Source organism: Arvicanthis niloticus, unplaced genomic scaffold, assembly GCF_011762505.2.
Source record: "Arvicanthis niloticus isolate mArvNil1 unplaced genomic scaffold, mArvNil1.pat.X pat_scaffold_747_arrow_ctg1, whole genome shotgun sequence".
In the NCBI taxonomy this organism is placed as follows: domain Eukaryota; kingdom Metazoa; phylum Chordata; class Mammalia; order Rodentia; family Muridae; genus Arvicanthis; species Arvicanthis niloticus.
This window is the reverse complement of record NW_023046350.1, coordinates 1-18,426: the sequence shown is the minus strand read 5'-3', so window position 1 is coordinate 18,426 and position 18,426 is coordinate 1. Positions and strand designations below refer to the sequence as shown.

The 18,426-nt window shown below is 37.0% G+C and overlaps 1 protein-coding gene across 1 annotated transcript in view; it reads left to right on the top strand.

Annotated features, from left to right (window-relative positions):
• The window catches only part of LOC117702393 (RNA-binding protein 27-like), a gene marked incomplete at its 3' end in the record, with an annotated part of 41,455 nt that extends 23,035 nt beyond the window's left edge, over positions 1–18,420 (top strand). The window contains 12 exon segments of the mRNA XM_034493568.3: positions 766–864; positions 867–1,058; positions 4,476–4,483; positions 4,485–4,520; positions 4,522–4,566; positions 4,568–4,613; positions 11,020–11,184; positions 14,781–14,930; positions 16,327–16,471; positions 17,157–17,310; positions 18,308–18,341; positions 18,344–18,420. Of these exon segments, the coding sequence (XP_034349459.3) occupies positions 766–864; positions 867–1,058; positions 4,476–4,483; positions 4,485–4,520; positions 4,522–4,566; positions 4,568–4,613; positions 11,020–11,184; positions 14,781–14,930; positions 16,327–16,471; positions 17,157–17,310; positions 18,308–18,341; positions 18,344–18,420 (1,151 nt within the window).
• Positions 18,421–18,426: the final 6 nt, after the last annotated feature.

Here is an 18,426-nt window from a genome sequence, read left to right as displayed (position 1 = left end):
GGGAATGTTCATGAACTTTTATCTAGATATCTTATATCATAGATCTTATATCTCGATAGAAAATATTTTAAATCAATTGTCAACTTTAATTATTTTATTATATTGTGTAACATTATAAGTCATTTTCCCTATCTACTGAGTATTTTAAATTAAAACCATATATAGCAAGAATCATTGCTTTAAAATAATATTATGAAATGGATCACCAAAATGAAATTATCTAGTTCAAGGCTTTTATTCCTTCCTTTCAAACCTTTGGTAAATGGTTATTTGATAAAATACCTAATTTTTATTATTTAAAAAAAAAAACAACTTTCTTTTTTTAAATGAGAGTTTTACTGCAGCCCAGAATTGCCTCAATGTGCATGTAACTCAGGCTGACCTCAAGCTTGCAATCCTCCTGCCTCAGCCTCTAGAGTGCTAGGATCACAGGAGTCAGCACCACACCTGATTCTTATTATAAAAATTTAGCAACTTGGTTAATCTAATAGTAGCTATTTAGTATCTATCCTGTTTGACCCTACTGTTTTAAAATTTCAATATATCCTATTCTCATAGAGAATAGAGAATACGCTTTGCCTCTACTTCAAGGTTATGTGCTCATTAATAGGAGAACACTAAGGAGATTTCCGCTTCTTGCAAAAAAAAAAACCCCTACAATGTAAATTAGGATGTTGAGTTTCTGGAATTTGCTTTATTCTTTGAACTCTTAAGTAGATCGTAATAAGGTTTTTGTTTTTGTTTTTTTAATTTTAATTCTTACAGACAGAGGATTTTGTGTACTTGGTGACCTTTGTCAGTTTGATCATGGAAATGATCCTCTAGTTGTTGATGAAGTTGCTCTGCCAAGTATGATTCCTTTCCCACCCCTCCTCCTGGGCTTCCTCCTCCACCACCTCCCGGAATGTTAATGCCTCCAATGCCAGGCCCAGGCCCAGGCCCTGGTCCTGGCCCTGGCCCTGGTCCCGGCCCAGGCCCAGGCCCTGGCCATAGTATGAGACTTCCTGTTCCTCAAGGACATGGTCAGCCTCCACCTTCTGTTGTGCTTCCCATACCAAGTAAGTATGTGTTGGGTGAATCTTGTTTTGTTGATGAGTTGTATTTAGAAGAACCTCATCCCTTTTGCTAACCGTTAAAATGCTTGAAAACAGTAATGGAATTTAAAATATACTCCCATAATTAAGATGTTCTTACTGTTTGCCATTCTTTATAGTACCTGCAGCGTTGCCCTTTGCTTGTAGTAGTCTGACTTGTGTTGACCTGGAGATAAAACCTTGTTAGCTGTTAGTATTTTAAGATGATAGAGAAGAAACATGCTGTGAGTTTTATGGATTTTCTTAGTATTTCAAGAAAATCTCTTCAAGAATATGAAATAACACTTGGAATTTTTTGTTATAGAATCTTTCAGATATATATAAGGATGAATAACTTGGATAGTATTTGTTTAGTTGGCCTCAGTGATCCTATTAAGCCAACTTGATTTTACTCTCTCTTCAGTTTTTTGGGTTGATTTGTTTTTGTGGGAGTAAATTCTAAATGCCATGCCATTTTAACAGTGTGTATTTCTATGTGGACTTCTTTACTGAAAAAGACTTTTTATTTGTGGTTTTTTTATTTTTTAAATATCATTTGTATCTAGCCAAATCAAGAGCAACACATGTTTAAAAATGGCCGTTTTAAGGGCCTGGGAAGATGACTTAGTTGGTAAGAGTGCTTGCTGTGTAAGCATGAGGACCTGAGTTCAGATCCCAGGTGTTGAAATTAAAAGCTAGACGTGGCTCTGTACCTGTAATCCTATCACTGAGGGGTAGGGTAGAGACAGGAGGATTGCTGGGGTTGTTGCCTGCCAGCCTAGATGCAGGTTCAGTGAGAGTCTAGAGGGAATAAGGCTCAAGTAAGAGGGCAGGACAGTTGGCATCCTTTTCTGACCTCTGTACACATGCACGGGTGTACATACCTTCATACCTCATACATATTAAAAAGTCTGTTTAAGAAGTATTAATGGTTGCTAGCTGGGTGTGGTGACACACTCTTGTTATCCAGCACTCTGGAGGCTGAGCAGACGGTTGAGGTAAGGTTATGAGTATAGCAAGGACAAGAATAAGACTAAATTTTTAAAATTCAACTGAAAAAAGCTTACAGAATGAATTATTTACATGTATGCAAAGGTGTAAGAAAATGTCTGTGTACAGACATTTAACATTGCATTATTAAAGAATAACGAGTTATTATTTTGAAAATGACTGCCATTTAACTTAAGCAGTATTTCTCTGTTCCTGGTATTAGTGATAGAACTTAGACTTCATTCATGCCTAGACTAGCACTCCTCACTCTGGTTTACCCTCATCCCCTTTTGATTTATTTTGCATAAAGATCTCACTAAGCTGTCCAGACTGGCTTTGAACTAGCTATGTAGTCCAGGCAAGCTTTGAACTTAAGATCCTCTTGCAGTGTAGCTGGGATTACAGGCCTGCATCATCTGGTTCTCTCTTTTTCTTCTCTCAGTTTTGGGTATTGAACCCAGGTCATTCTGAACAAATTGTCAATATCCTCAGCACTGGTTTTCTTAAAGCAATTTATTTTGGGGGCTGTGGTATAGCTCAGTACTATAGTGTTTTTGACCATGTTTGAGGACTTGATTTTCTCCTCAGTGCCAAAAACTAAAACCAAAGCAGTTAATAATTAAGCACAGTCCTATCTTTGTACCCACTACTAAGCTTCCATGTAGTAAAGTATACATCACATTAAAGTTGGTAACAAAAGGGCTTGCAGAATGGTAGCAGGTCAGGTGCTTACTATGTAAGCCTGGAGGTCTAAGGTTCAGTCCTTAGAAACACATGCAAGTAGGAGAGAACTGATTCCATAGATTTGTTTTCTGACCACCATATGCACACAATGACTAACCTCACTTCAGTTAATAATAATAAAAACACCAATCATAAGATGAGCCATGAATACATGGCTCAGCAGATCAAGAAGCTGGCCATCCAGCCTGATGGTCTGAGTTTTGATCCTTTTGATCCACATGAGGAAGAGAACCAACTCCCACAGCTTGTCCTCTGACCACATGCATTCTGTAGCATATGAGCTTATATATACTGACAAACACACACAAAATAAAATGGAAAAGGTGGGTAATAATAGATAAGCGTTTAATATACAGGTGTTAATGAAAACATGTTTTTTTGAGCTTTGCTTTTAGGGAGTGGTGGTTTTGGGTTGTATCTTACAGGGTCTCTGTATAAACTTTCTTTCTGTTGCCATGATAAAACAATGACTGGAATGGAGATTTTGAGAGAAAAGAAAAAGGGTTTGTTTCGGGTTAGAGCTTACAGTCAGTCCATAGCTGAGGAAAGACAAGGTAGGAACTGAAGCAGAGAAAAAAAAAGCATGCTTTCTTACTGACTTACTCAGCAACATTTCTTATATAGCCCAGGGACCACCTACCAAAGTGGGCTCCGGCCTTCTGCTCAATTAACAATCAGGAAAATTTTCTGCCTACAGACCAGTCTTGACCAAGGCAACTCCTCAGTTAAGGTGCTCTCTTCCCAGGTGATTAGTTATGTATAATCTCAACCAAAACTAACTAATAGGCTAGACAAGCACTTGACCATTGAGCAACACCTCCAGCCCTTCCTAACTTAGCAAATGTGAATATTAAATACTGATAGAAGTGTGTTAAGGGGATAGCTTAGCAGTCAAGAGCAATTTTTGCTCTTCCTCAGGACCTGGGTTCAGTTCCCAGCATCCACATGGTGGCTCAGAACCATTCATAACTAGTTCCAGTGACTCTGATGCCCTCTCCTACCTCTGTAAGCACCAGGTACAATTTTATGTGATGTGCATACACGCAGGCAAAAATATCCTTAGTCCCATATTTATTTAGAGACAGGGGATCTTGATATGGACATGTGCCATTATGTTGGGGATGGGATCTACATCAAGTTTTTGTGGGTGCTAGGCAAGCACTCCACCAACTGAGCTACTAAATCTCCAGCCCAGCCCTCCACCCTTTTATTGTCGTTGTTGGTTTGTTTGTTTGTTTGTTTGTTTGGGTGACAGAGCCTCTCTTTGTAACCCTGCCTGACCTAGAACTCTTGTGTAGATCAGACTGGCCTTGAACTCAGAAAGATCTCCCTGTCTCTACCACTCAAGGGCTGGGGCTAATGGCAGAAACCACCACAGTCTGCCTCACTATCTTTGATACTTTCCAAGGTATTCACAGTTGCAGATTGTTCATTATTATACTTAATGCTTATGCCATCTTCTGTTCCTCAAGTCCCTTTCCTCCATTTTTATGTCTGCCTGTAAAGGCACTCAGTCTTGCTTTCCTTTCCTCATGATGACCTTTGTCTGTTGGAGAATTAGAAGTTTCATCAAGATTGTTAAGTCTGATTACATTAGTATTAGTATTACTTCTTACCAGGAATTATTAATCCTGTACTTGACACTTTTTTTTTTTTTTAATTCTGTAGGACCTCCTCATTTCACAGTCAAGCTTAATAAATAGCCGTGACCAAGCCTGGGACAAGTGCAGTGCCCAATCTTGCAGCAGTGGGAGCAAGGACTACCTCCTCCTTTACCCCAGAACCTCCTTTATACAGTATCAGAAAGTAAGTAAATGACACTTTCACAAAGTCTTCATTTTTTGTTGTTATTTTTTTTTTTTAATTAAACAGATCAGTTTTTATACACAGGGCAGGATGGCTACAAAGTAAGTGGAGTGCCACTTGCAATTGTGAGACAGGGGACAGGATGTCTTCCTGTGTTCTGATGAAGAGAACCAGGGATGTACTCTGTAAAGGATGGCAGTTCAGGATTGTGTGGTGTACAATTCCAGAACATTAGCATGAGTGTAGCTTCAGTCCAGTTATGCAATTCTGGTTGAAGGCTAGAGTTTTGCATGTTGGTCTGCATGTCATTTCTCCGTGGCCTGGCCTCAGCATGATGTCCGGGGCAGTCTAGGGATTAGTAGGGAGACAGACCATCCCAAAAGATGGTTTTGATGGGTTGTCAAGATGATAAGTAAAGACAGTTACCACCAAAGCTCAAAACCTGAGTTTGATCTCTGGGTCCCACATGGTAGAAGGAGAGAATGACCCTTTGCAAGTTGTTGTCACTTTGGTCTTGATACATGCAATGTGGCACTGTATGTGAAGTGCACCAAAAATGCTTGTTCTTGTGGAATGTATAACTGTACAATTGTATTCAAATTTACAAAGGAGCCATGTTATATGGCTGTATTTCAATTTTGTGTGCTGGAGTGGGGAGAAGCAATGAGCCCTCTGTTGCTGTAGAATGGCAGCACAGAGTCACACAGAGTCACTTCATGGTGGACTGCTGCAATCACAGCATTGAGCTTCTGCGTAAAGGGATCTCTTAATACATACATGGCCTGGCTTTTAACAATTATACAAGAGTCAGTTAAAATATGTCAAGGAGTTGAAGTGAAGGTAAAAAATATAAATTATAGTAAGTTATAACACATTTTTAAACATTTCATGTTTTGAAGTGATTCTCTTGATTTATACCTCTTTAAAAATCAAGTGCCTAGTGATTTTATTTACTTGTTTTTTTTTTGAGACAAGGTTTCTCTGTGTGGTCCTAACTGTCCTGGAACTTGCTCTCAAAACCAGGCTGTCCTCAAACTCAGGGATCCTTTGGTACCTGAGTACTGGGATTAAAGGCATGTGTAACCATCATCCAGCTTGATTGATGTGTGGGTGTGGGTATGGGTGTGTGTGTAGACACACACCCACACACACACTCATATTTTTTAAAAAATTATTTTTCAGAAACATTTTTCCCAGGTCAATTAAGCCAGGCATGATGGCATACTCCTGTAAATCCCAGCACTTGGGACATATCAGCCACATAGCAATTATGAGGCTGCCTTGGGCAACTTAAGCTACTGTCTCAAAAAACCAAAACAATCAAAAGAGTGGTTGTTTTACAGTGTTAGATAATGAGTTCTTTGTCCACAGAAATTATGGTATGTTCATTTCTTATGTATTTGTGCTTATAAATTTGCTTTGCCTGTGAAACATTTCCTTATCTCTTTCATGTCCCAAAGAGGCAACCAAATAAAGTAGTTGGACTTGTTTAAGATCCTGGTTCTTCACTACTCTCATCTAGGCCAAGTGGCTTAATTTGTGTGTGTACCTCAGTTTATTTTTCTGAGAGTAATGTTACTTCATTATGATTCTTCTGACGAGAGAAAATGAATTTATAGTCATGTAAAGCATCTAATATATCCTTGACCATCTGGTAACCTGAAAGGATTAGTTATAGTCTATGTAGTTACTATTTTCTTGTCCAATTTCAACCTCTGAAAATAAAGCCTATTCTTAAATCAATGCCTTCTACCCTTCTTGTCTTTGTTGATGAGTTTAAGAGACCAGTTACTCATATGGACATCATCATATGACTGACACATTGCTCCCCCCCCCCACCAATGATGTATGTGTACTTGAACACTAGCCTCTACCTAGCACACAAGGCAAGCTCCAACCTTGCTTTTTGCTTTTTAAACACCTAGTTTGTCAAAACCCATTTCCTTTGAAGTTTCTGCTTCACTATATTTGCACTAGAACCTTTCCTCTTATTCATGGACTCAGTTTGAGCACCTCTGCCAAGGTATAGCACTTAGTGTTAAGTGAATATTCCTCAGACTTTTGTCATGCAAATTCTTCAGTGGTTAGTTACTGTTTCCTTTTGAATCTTCAGAGACTCTTCTCAGGCTTCTGACTCTTGCAGTGATTTAGGTCTTCCTTTGCTAATCTCTTTTTCATTGTTTCTAACATGCACAGTGTCCTGTGCTCCTGCTGTGTGACTTAAGAAAAAACATTTTCTTCTTTACGGATACATAAATGTTTTCTTTTCTGAACTTGGAGAAACATTTGTCTCCTGTTTTAAGATTCCTATGTAACATAGAAGCATTTGTTACATAATGATGCATATTATAAATATAGGTCTGCTTTTTTTTTTCCTTTATGAATATAAATCAGAAATCTGACATTTTCTCCTGTCTCATGGTCTTCTGATTAGTATCTTATAGAGCGGGTTTGTTGTAATGTTGCTGTTATTATTTTACTTATGAGAAATATCAAATATATAAAAAAAGAAGATAATATGGTAAACTGAGGTGTGTGCAGTATAATGAAGGTTCCTGTTATCCAGCTTTGGTAGTGACCATTGTGCAGTTAACTCATCATTTCTATGAGTCATCTGCCAACAGTTTAAAATGTTTTTTGTACTTATAAATATGAAAACTTGGATTTTTTGCAGTTATGGCAAATGGCATATTTTTATATTGTTACATTTAGTGTTGTCATAGTAAAATTTCTGCTTTTTAAAAGAAACTGTAGTTATCATCCATTTTTTTATATACCAAATTAAATATTGTGACACACTTTGCTTGGTATTAATTTTATTATTATTATTATTATTATTATTATTATTATTATTATTATTATTAAGTTTTGAGACAGGGTTTTTCTATATATGCCTGGCTGTTCTGGAATTCACTATAGTAAACTACAATAGCCTCAAACTAACAGATATCCCACCTGCCTCTGCCTCCTGACTGCTGAGGTTAAAGGTCTGTGCTAACCATACCCAGCTGGTGTTGATTTTATAAATTTGGCAATTGCCAGTAATCTCAATGATTTAGCTCAATATTCATTAATTCGGGAAATATTTGTTCAGTGTTATCATGTGCCAGGCATTGTGGTAGATGCTGTGGAGCTAAGATGTGTAAGGTAACCAATCTCAGGTGGCCTTTCTCTCTATCTTTAAGAAAGAGTATAATGTTTTAGAACTGAAATTCTGAGTATTTGTTTTCAGAGAGATTAATAACAGACCTAAAGGAATATTAGGGAACAAATATAATTACCAGCTTCTTACTTTTTGAGAACAAAGGACTACAATAGGAAAATTCCTAGTATATTTTTTAATTTTAAAAATACATTTTAAGGACAGGAGAGATGACTCAGCAGTTAAGAGTACTGACTACTCTTTTAGAGATCCTGAGTTCAATTCCCAGCAACCACATGATGGCTCACAGCCATCTGTAATGGGATCTGATGCCCTCTTCTGGTGTGTCTGAAGACAGCCACAGTGTACTCACATACATAAAATAAAACAAACCTTTTAAAAAAAATACATTTAGGCCAGGTGGTAGTAGCTAATTTCTTTAAGATCTGCACTCAGAGGGCAGAGGCAAGCACATTTCTGAGTTCGAGGCCAGCCTTGTCTATAGAGTAAGAGTGAGTTCCAGGACAGCCAGGGCTACAAAGAGAAACCCTGTCTTGAAAAACATAGATAGATAGATAGATAGATAGATAGATAGATAAGATAGATAGATAGATAGAAAGAAAGAATCAATCTTAGAATAAAAACAGTCCTTTTAATAATTACCATTTTTATTTTAAGACCAATAAAAAGTGTTAATTTCTCCTTGGTATTTGTGTTTTACTACTTTATATTAGATGCTGTGTCACTAATTATAAAGAAAATTAATTTGTTGGCAAATAGAAATATTAATATTGGACTAGATAAATAGAATATTAATATTGTGTCATTCAGATAGCTTTGTGAATTTTCTTAGTTAAAAGCATACAATTTGATTCTAAAGTTTATAGGGAAGGGCAGGGAAGATGGCTCAGTAAAGTGCTTACAGTGCAAGCATGAGGATCTGGGTTTAGATCTGCAGTACCAAAATAAAAGTCAGGTATAATAGCAAGTGCCTGTAGCTCTAATGCTTCAGGGAAGGAGACAGTTGGATTCCTGGAGCTCCTTATAGGCTCAGTTAAAGACCCTGTCTCAAAATAAGATATGAGATGTAGCTCTGTTGGTAGTAATGCTTGTCTACCATTCATGAAGCCCTGGGTTCAGTGTTCAGTGCCACTTAAATCCTAGCACATGCCTGCCATTTCTGCACTCCTGAAGTGAAGGCAGGAGAGTCAGGAATTCAAGGCCATCCTCATTTACATAGTACATTTGAGGCCAGCCAGACATACATGAGGCCCTGCCTCAATTTTTACAAAGGAGGAAAATGTAGAAAGCAAAGCAATATAGGAGGACATTGATGTCAACTTCTTGTCTTCATATGCATCTGCCCGTGTGAGCATGTACACACTTACACATATACACACAATTTATAGAAAAAAAATTAAAGCCTTAGAGGATAGCATCTGATAGCCATCTTACACAATTGCAGAGGGCCTCTAAACCTGGTGGCCTAAATATGATTCTCAAGACCCATAAGGGGGAAAGAGAAAGGCCAGTGTAATTTGTCCTCTGACTTCCACACATTTGCATGTGTACACGCACAGAGATAAATAAATGTAATAAGTTCTGGTATTGAATCATCTCTACAGGGGATTCGTGTGTATAAAACATTTGAAAATTGTAGATTTGTGGGGAGGTGGTTCAAATGGATAACAAACTGGCTGTACCACTGTGAAAACCAGTTGAGGTTTCCAGAACAGGTAAAGTCAGACATGGTAGCTCATGTTAGGAATCTGAGTGCTTCTACAGTTAGAAGAGAAGCAGATTCTCTGGATTCTTGAGGACCAACTGGTGAATAGTATGAAACTTGTACTAAACAAGGTAAAAAAGCAAAGACACTCAAGATTGTCCTCTGATTCCTCCTCACACACATAGTGGCACACATGCCCACATTTATACATAAATGAATACTCGTAGGAACACATAAAAACAAAACATATACATAAAAATCATTGGAGAATATAATAAAGTGTTTGGTCATAGTTTTTTTTTATTATAAATCATTCTTATTTATTTATTTATTTAATATATGTGAGTTTGCTGTCTTCAGATGGGAGATTTTAGTCTTATTCTTCTTACTACTATGAAACCAAGTGATTACTTTGTGTCCTGTCTTATCAGTTCATGTTTGAAATCTAAAGGGATTTTTTAAATTGTAAGGCATTTAGTCACATATTAAAATCTTTTAACTTTAATATGTCTTATGTTGTAGTAAATGTCTGGCCTTGTTATATAAAATATTGACTAAACCTTATAATAAATTTATGTTTCATATGTTGTTGTTAGGGAATGGTACTAAATAGAAACTAAAGGAAGGTTTTACTCTGTAATACTTTGTCTTTTTCCAAGCGTATAGTGGGTGTGTATGCATGTGCTTCTGTGTTTGTGTCCCATAAATGTAGTCTGTTCTAAAACATGGCTCCTAATATCCACAATCATTTTCTATATTCAGTATTACATTTTCCTTCATCTTTTTTCTTTGGTTATTGCCCTGTCTATGGGTGATAACAAACTTCCACCACCTTTTAAATTTTTGTCTAGTGAACCATCTCTTATTCTTTGTAAGGCTATGGATATGATAATTTGTATTTCTTACTGTTTTTTTTTTTTTCCCTGCTTTAGATACAGGAGTATATTTTGTGTCAGAGTTGACATCTTCACTTGTGATCAGAGGGATATATGCATGACAGCCTTGATACCTGTATAGCTCATTGAATAGTTTCTATATTGAACAGTAGCTTAGGGTGCCTTTCTCTAACTCAGTTGGTTCATTGCTCAGCTTTAGATAAAACTAGTATACATTTACTTCACTTAAGGATTAAAAAAAGTATAGAAGCTAGGTGTGGTATTGCATACTTGCAATCTCAGAACTTCTAGCCATGGAGGCAATAGGATCAGGACTTCAGTGTTAGCCTCAGCTATACAGTGACTTTGGGGCGAGCCTGGACAAACCCTCTCTCAAGAAAGAGACACAGACAGTGAGACAGACAGTAGAAAGGATTCTAAAGGGCAGATTATGCAATGCTAATTTCATTGTACCTTGATGCATCCTAACTAGTTGCATGTCTGTGCCTTTCTTGAGTTAGAATCTCAATAATGTCTTCTCTACTACTGTTCCTGTTGTTGTAATTTCTCTGTTCTTGGCTCACATCCTCAGGAAGTACCACCATTGCCTCAGAGAAGCATTGACTCTCAATCCCAGCTGCCCTCCTATTCTTTCCTCTATAGGACAGCCCATGTATTCTCGTGAACATGGTGCTGCTGCATCTGAGCGACTTCAGTTGGGGACACCGCCTCCTCTGTTGGCAGCTCGTTTGGTGCCACCTCGAAACCTCATGGGATCCTCCATTGGGTATCATACCTCAGTCTCCAGCCCCACCCCTCTGGTCCCAGGTAAGCTTTGCTTCAGATGGCCATCCTCCTCACTGATCTTTTATACCTTAAACTGGTCAACCCAACCTATGACCTGACACTCAAAGTTCCTATTAAGCTCTTAGGTAGAGTTATTTTCTGTTTATCTCTGTTTCTTTGGTTTGTCCCTAGTGGTTGTTGATGATTAGGTCCTCTGTGTGTGTCTGTCATCTCTGTTGTCCTGTATGTTTACATTCAGTGCCTTGGTAACAGTCACATCTTTCTTGAGGTAGTTTCTAATCAGGTAGATAGGAGATAGTATTTACTTGAGTATTTTCTAGCTAATTACTTGTATATTGCAAGAAAAATTGGGGTAAATTTTCTTTGAAATAAAGCCAAACATCTGGTTTTCTGCTGCTGGTGGATATAGTTTCTCCTTCTACTCCCTGTTGTACGGACAGATTGCTCAATATGAATGTAGGTTTGTTGAAAATTATTTCACCCTATTGACATGTGTTTTGAAGATCTGTGGTATGTTTTGTTGGTGTTTTGATAGTCTCTTTTAAAAAGATGTTTGTCTTGCTAGTCTTTTGGATTTCAGTTCATAACTAACTAAAGGGCTCCAAGTTAGCCTGGAACTTGGCATCTGAGTGGTAGGTTTTCAAATGTTTGCCACCATGCCTGACCTTATTGTAGAACCTACATTTATTCAGGTTCTATGTTCCCAGGGGTCAAAGATCAAAGTCATTTGATTGTGTGAATTTCGAACCTTTTTGTATCCTCAACTGTGGGAGTTTCTCTTACTACTAGGCAGTAATTGAAAACTGTGGACCATACTTTGTTGATTTGCTTAAAAGTTGAAGTAGGGTTTATTTTGTTAAGTTTTAGAGTTGGCCTTGGTCTTAGTTAGGGTTACTATTGCTGTGATGAAACACTATGACCAAAGAATCATGGGAAGGAAAGGGTTTATTCAGCTTATACCTCCACATCACAGTTCATCATTAAAGAAAGTCAAGACAGGAACTCAAACAGGACAAGGGTCTGGAGCAGGATCTGATGGAGGGTGCTACTTACTGGCTACTTACTGGCTTGCTCATGATGGCTTGCTCAGCCTTCTTCCTTATAGAACCTAGGATCATCAGCCCATGGATGGCACCACCCATAATAGGCTCCATGCCACCCATCAATCACTAATTAAGAAAATTTCTCATAGCTGCGTCTTATAGAGGCATTTTTCTCAATTGAGGTTTCTTTTCAGATAACTCTAGCTTGTGTCAAGTTGACATAAAACTAGCCAGGACAGCATAAATGTGGAATCTGTGGAATTTGTTATTTTACCGATCATCTTCAAACTGTATTGCTCAGACATTTAACATATTTAAATTTAATAAACAGAATTTCCTTTTAAGCTATACATCATTAAAGGATGTTTCTCTCAGTAATAATTCTGTCAAGTTGACTTAAACAGACAAAAATTAAGGGTATAGATCCTTCAGTATAATACTTGCCCCAAATTGCGTGGAACTAAATTTGAATCCCTAGTGCCTTTTTAAAAAGCTGGGCATAGGACACATGCCTATCATTCTGTCATGAGATACTTAGTTGAGAGAACTTCTGGGGTTCACTGACCAGCCATTATAGCTGAACATTCAGTCAAAGACTTTATCTCAGGAAATAAGATAGTGACAGATTGAGGAAAACACTGAGCATTGACCCTGTCTTCTGCATGTGGAAGACAAAAAGTTATAAGGAAGGATGTGGAGCAGGAACTGAAGAGATTCAATATAAGCCAAAGAATACTCTGGCAGAGTAACTGCTTAGATAGCGCACTGAAATAGAGTTTGGTTTTATTAGGTTAGCACCAGGAAGCTTTGAGGCTGAGTATAAGCCTTGAGAATGAATGTAAATCTTGTAATAGAAGTATCATTGTTATAGTAATTTATTAACTTTCCTTAGCTATTCTAAGGAGAGAGCACAGATCACCCTAGTGACTAATTTTCAAAATAATTTATTTTATTACAGGAAATCAGTTTTTAATCCATTGATGTTTGTCTGTGCTACACCATGAGCTATTTTCAAAAGTGAAAGGAAAGAAAATAGGTGAAATATGGACAAGAAGGAACCTTGACAGCAGTGTTAGTGCTGATATCAAGATGTTTCAGTGGTTGCCCTTCAGTGGCATTTAAATATTCTAAGCTTAGAGTTGGTGTTTTTGCAGGGAGAGAATGTGCTCACGGAACCTGAAGTTGGGAAGTAACAGTATTCAGGACAAGGTTTAATCTAAGAGGGCTGGGAGTGATACGCTGCACCAAAGACTTCTGAGTCCTTATTTAGCTTATTTAGACAGGATCAGCAGAGGAAAATGCTTTTAGAATTCAGAAAGTTCCTAAGGGGGATTGTTTGTTTTAAAGATTTATTATTTCACTTTATTTGAGACAGAGTCTCACTACATTGCTTTATTAGCTAGCCTGGGACTTACCTCAAACTCACGAAGATCCACTTGCCTCTACCTCCAAGTGCTGATATTAATGGCATGTACCCCTATACCTGGTTATTAATTTTTAATTGTGTGTATATGTATGTCTGTGTGTGGGTTTATGCATGTGAGTACATGTGCCCATTCCATCCAGAGGAGGAAGGTGCTGGATCCTTTGGAGCTGGAGTTACAAGTAGTTGTAAACCAATTGACATGAGTGTTGAGAAACAGCTTGGGTCTTCTGCAAGAGTAGTATGCTCGCCTAACCACCGAGCGCTCTCTCCAGCAAGTGGATCATTTGTGAGCTTGTACTCTGGATCATAGAAGTGTGACAGCCTTTAATAAAGATGTACTTAAACCTGATTTGTAGTTTGAACTTATATGAATCATTAAACACGTTTTCCATTAAGAACAGAAAAGAAGAAACATACGAATTATAACTATGAAAACCAGTGTTTTCCGTCTACCTTGCTATGATTTGATTTAGAGCGAAGACGATATGTGCCATTTGAGCCTGTCATTTCTTTGAGAATTGCTTTTAACACTAGTAAAATAGTTACATAGGGTTAGAATTTTAAAAATGATTTTTTTTTTGTTTTAGAATAAAGTGTAAGAATGTGATAAAATTACATTGGTGAATAATAGGGTGGTTTTAAAAATAACTATAAATATGAAATTTTAGCTTCCCTAGCTCTTATTTGAAATATGCTTTGGATAGAAAGCCAGCTATTCTTTCTTCGGCGTAAAAAAAATAATTAATTTATTGATTATAGAAATACCTAGAAATTGATGAGACACAAAACGCAACAGTCTTTGAATATACTTGTTCATGTACTCAAAAATTGGTGATAAAAATATGTGTGGTTATTGAAGATGGAAGCAAGTGGTTAATATACAGGGGTTAACAAGACTGGATGGATTGAGAAGTAAATATCAGTGTTTGAATTTGAATGTCTCTATGTTTATGACAGTAGCACTGTTTGTTTTTACTTCCAAAGGAGTGTCTGACATAACTCATAGAGAAGTGCATATGCACTGATGTAATTACATGTTTTGAAGAAACACATAACTTGAACAGCTCTTTATTTATAGTAACAAGAGAATAGTTTGAACACGCTGATTTTCTAAATATTGGGGTTTGTTTGTTTGTTTTGTTTTTTAGATACATATGAACCAGATGGTTATAATCCTGAAGCACCTAGTATCACCAGTTCTGGTAGATCACAGTACAGACAGTTCTTTTCCAGAGCACAGACACAGCGTCCCAACCTGATTGGCCTCACATCTGGAGATATGGATGCAAACCCAAGAGGTGAGAATGCTTTTTTGATGATAAATGTTATGCAGTAGTTTATATTATAGTTAATACTTTTGTGTTTGTGATCTCTCTTAAAAAAATCAGACTACTTATACTTTTGAAAGATACTATGTAATCACCTCAAAAGTCTTTTAATAACTTTACTTCTAAATTTTATTTTAATAGTATAGTTAGAATATATTTGTTTTAGATATAGAAAATAATACTTTCAATTTTTTTGGTAACACTTCAGACCATTTTAGTTGTATGCTGGGCACAGTGTTAGATAGAGTTCAGATATAAGGTGAAATGACTGGTCCCTTTCTTCAAAGAACTGATCAAAGGTATAGTCTGCATTTTGAGAGCTGTAACCTCAAACCAATAATGTTTCAAGCCTAAGCCCCGCAAGTAAATTAGCATTTTATCAATTTACTCTGTAAGATTCCAGCCATATATAATCAGGCCCAGTGGCAATTTTTTATCTGTGGAGGCAGGAGGATCAGGGATTGAAGATTATCTATATAGCAGATTCAGAGCCAGCCTGGGCCACTTTGAGGGCTAGCCTAGTTTACATAGTAAATTACAGGCCAACCAGGGCTACATAAGTCAGATTTTTGGGGGACAACTCCCCAAAATTCAAGCCAAGATAAAATACAAGCATATACCTTTAGTGTGAGTTCATTTTCCTCCTTGCAAATACATTAAAGTATGATCCTGTATAAACACATAACTGGGCATGGTGTCTCACTATAATTCCATTCAGTGCTCAGGAGACTGAGGCAGAGGATTGTTTGAGTTCTAGGATAACCAGAGCTCCACAGAGAAACCATGTCTTGACCTCCCCCCCCCCAAAAAAAAAAGGAAAGAAAAAAAGAAAGAAAAGAAAATCTTTATGTGGTGAACATTTTGTTGGACCATGACTGGAGGCAGATAAAATAATCCCAGTTGTACTGTTTGATCCTTTATTGAAAACAGTAATTGTTATATTTTATATTGTAAAAGTAAGTAAATTTATGGTATGTATATAAAGTAAATGTCTTGTTCTTCAGACAACTTTCTCCTATAACTTTCTTCTATTCATTGAAGGTCTGCTTGAGTTTACTGTCACACAGAATTGCCTTTGAGGTTTTAAGCTTGCATTTTAATTTTTTGAATGTAAAGAATAGAGGCATTTGTGGCTTTTTTTGTTGATAGCCATTTCTAAGAAGGAAGTGGTAAGCTAGACACAGTGGTGCATGCCTCTAATCCCAGCCCTTGGCAAACTGAGGCCAGTGATCTGCCTTTAAACAAAATACAAATAGAAAATGGTAGTAGGTGAATGCCATTCATGGGACCTTTAGCTTTAGATTAAATATTCCAATCATTTGATGTTTCCTCAGAATTCATTAATGGGAATTTTTGTTTCCAACAGCTGCTAATATTGTCATCCAGACTGAACCACCAGTTCCTGTTTCAATTAATAGCAACATCACCAGAGTAGTCCTGGAACCAGAGAGCCGAAAGAGAGCTATTAGTGGTTTGGAAGGGCCACTTACAAAGAAACCTTGGCTGGGAAAGTAAGATGGTTTTGTTTATTAGAAATATGTAATTGATGCTTGTGTTGTTTTACCTGTGTTAATAAAGTTTTTGCTAGGTGCATACCTTTAATTCCAGTGCTCTCTGAGTTCAAAGTCAGCCTGGTCTAAAAAGCAAGGACAGCTAGGGCTCTTACAGAGAAAATCTGTCTAGAAAAACAAGCAAACAAACAAATCATTAATTAGTGATTTTTCAAAGTATGTTTCTCAGAGTTAGGGTTCCAAGAGACCCTTTAGAATATCCTAGAAATTAAAAAGCTAACAGGATATTCATGGTAAGATATTTGTAAATTGTACCTACTCCTCATCCAGTATTGATCATCATTGACATACCAGAAGTGACCAGAAAGAAAACATTGGTACCTTTGCAGAAGTTGAAAAATACATGCTTAAAAATGAAAAAATATGGTTAATAATGTTACTCTCTTTGTTTTAAAGGCAGCCTGGTACCTGTGTGGCTCTAACATGCTTTAGTATCAGTTGAACTGCTTCTCTTTGGAATACTTCGTTCTGTTTTCCTCTTCCTCTGCTATATTGTAATGAGGGTTATGTTAAATTTCTGTAATTTTTGAAGAGTGCCTAAACTTTACTTTCCTTGCTGAATATAGCATCTCTTGTTAGCCATAGGATGGGAGAATTAACCAAGATTCATCAATGCTTGTTTCAGACAAGGGAACAACAATCAAAGTAAACCAGGCTTCTTGAGGAAGAATCAGTATACAAACACCAAATTAGAAGTGAAAAAAATCCCCCAGGAATTGAACAACATTACCAAGCTCAATGAACACTTCAGCAAATTTGGAACCATAGTTAATATCCAGGTAATTTAATTCACAGTGACAGACATGCACGTATGCTGTGAGTTTTGGAAAGTATCCTAGCAGTTCACCTTGATTAGAGGTAGTGGTAATTTCAACTTTGCAAAGAGTTGTAAACTCTTTATTATGTATTTGAATGTGCATGTGTGAATCATGGAATTATTTGGTTGAATTTGTTCTTGAGAATTTATTTGATTCTTTTCTGTAATCTTTTCCTCAAAACTGGGCTAGTTCTTGTTATTTTTGTTGTCGTCCATAGGTTTTTATGTGAACAAATGACCCTTTCTTGTATATATTATATTATCTAACAAACTGAAGTTTTTGGTATATTATCCAACATCAAATCAATTGTAGTGATAATATAATCTTTGATGTTTTGATGTTTTATGAATTTGTAGTAGAAGTGAGGATTAAATTGATTGTACTTAGATGTTAATTTAAATTCATGTCCTTTTCTCTTAATGTTTTTTGTCATTATTCTTTATGGCGTTTAGGAAAAAAGAACTGGATGGCTTATTATACATAGGTAGAACAGTTTTCTCAGGCACTCATATTGAATACCATAGGCTGAATAAACTAACAGTAGGAATTTATTCTATTGTAAAAGAGACAGTTTGGCAATTAAGACCTGAACTGCTTTTCCTGAGGACTTGAGTTAGGGTCTCAGCATCCACATTGGGTAGGTCATAACTGCCTGTAACTCCCAACTCCAATGGAATCTGATGCTACTTGAACTAAGCTGCTTCAGCTGCCTTCTTAGCTTGTAGATACCTGGTTTCTTACATGGCGGAGAGGGTGAAAGAGGGATATGTGGAGACCCTTTATCTTCTCAGAAGGCCACCTTAACTAAAAACGTGTTAAGGGCACAATTTTTGTACACCATGTAACCTGAATTTTTCCCTAATCCTGTTCTCCATTGAGGGCTAGAATTTCAACATACAAATTTGGAAGCACATAATTTAGCTCATAGTTTAAGTTGTGGCCATTATTTTCTTCAAAGGTTGCTTTTAAGGGTGATCCAGAAGCAGCACTCATCCATACCTTACCAATGAGGAGGCCAGGAAAGCCATTTCTAGCACAGAAGCAGTTTTGAACAATCGGTTCATTCGAGTCCTATGG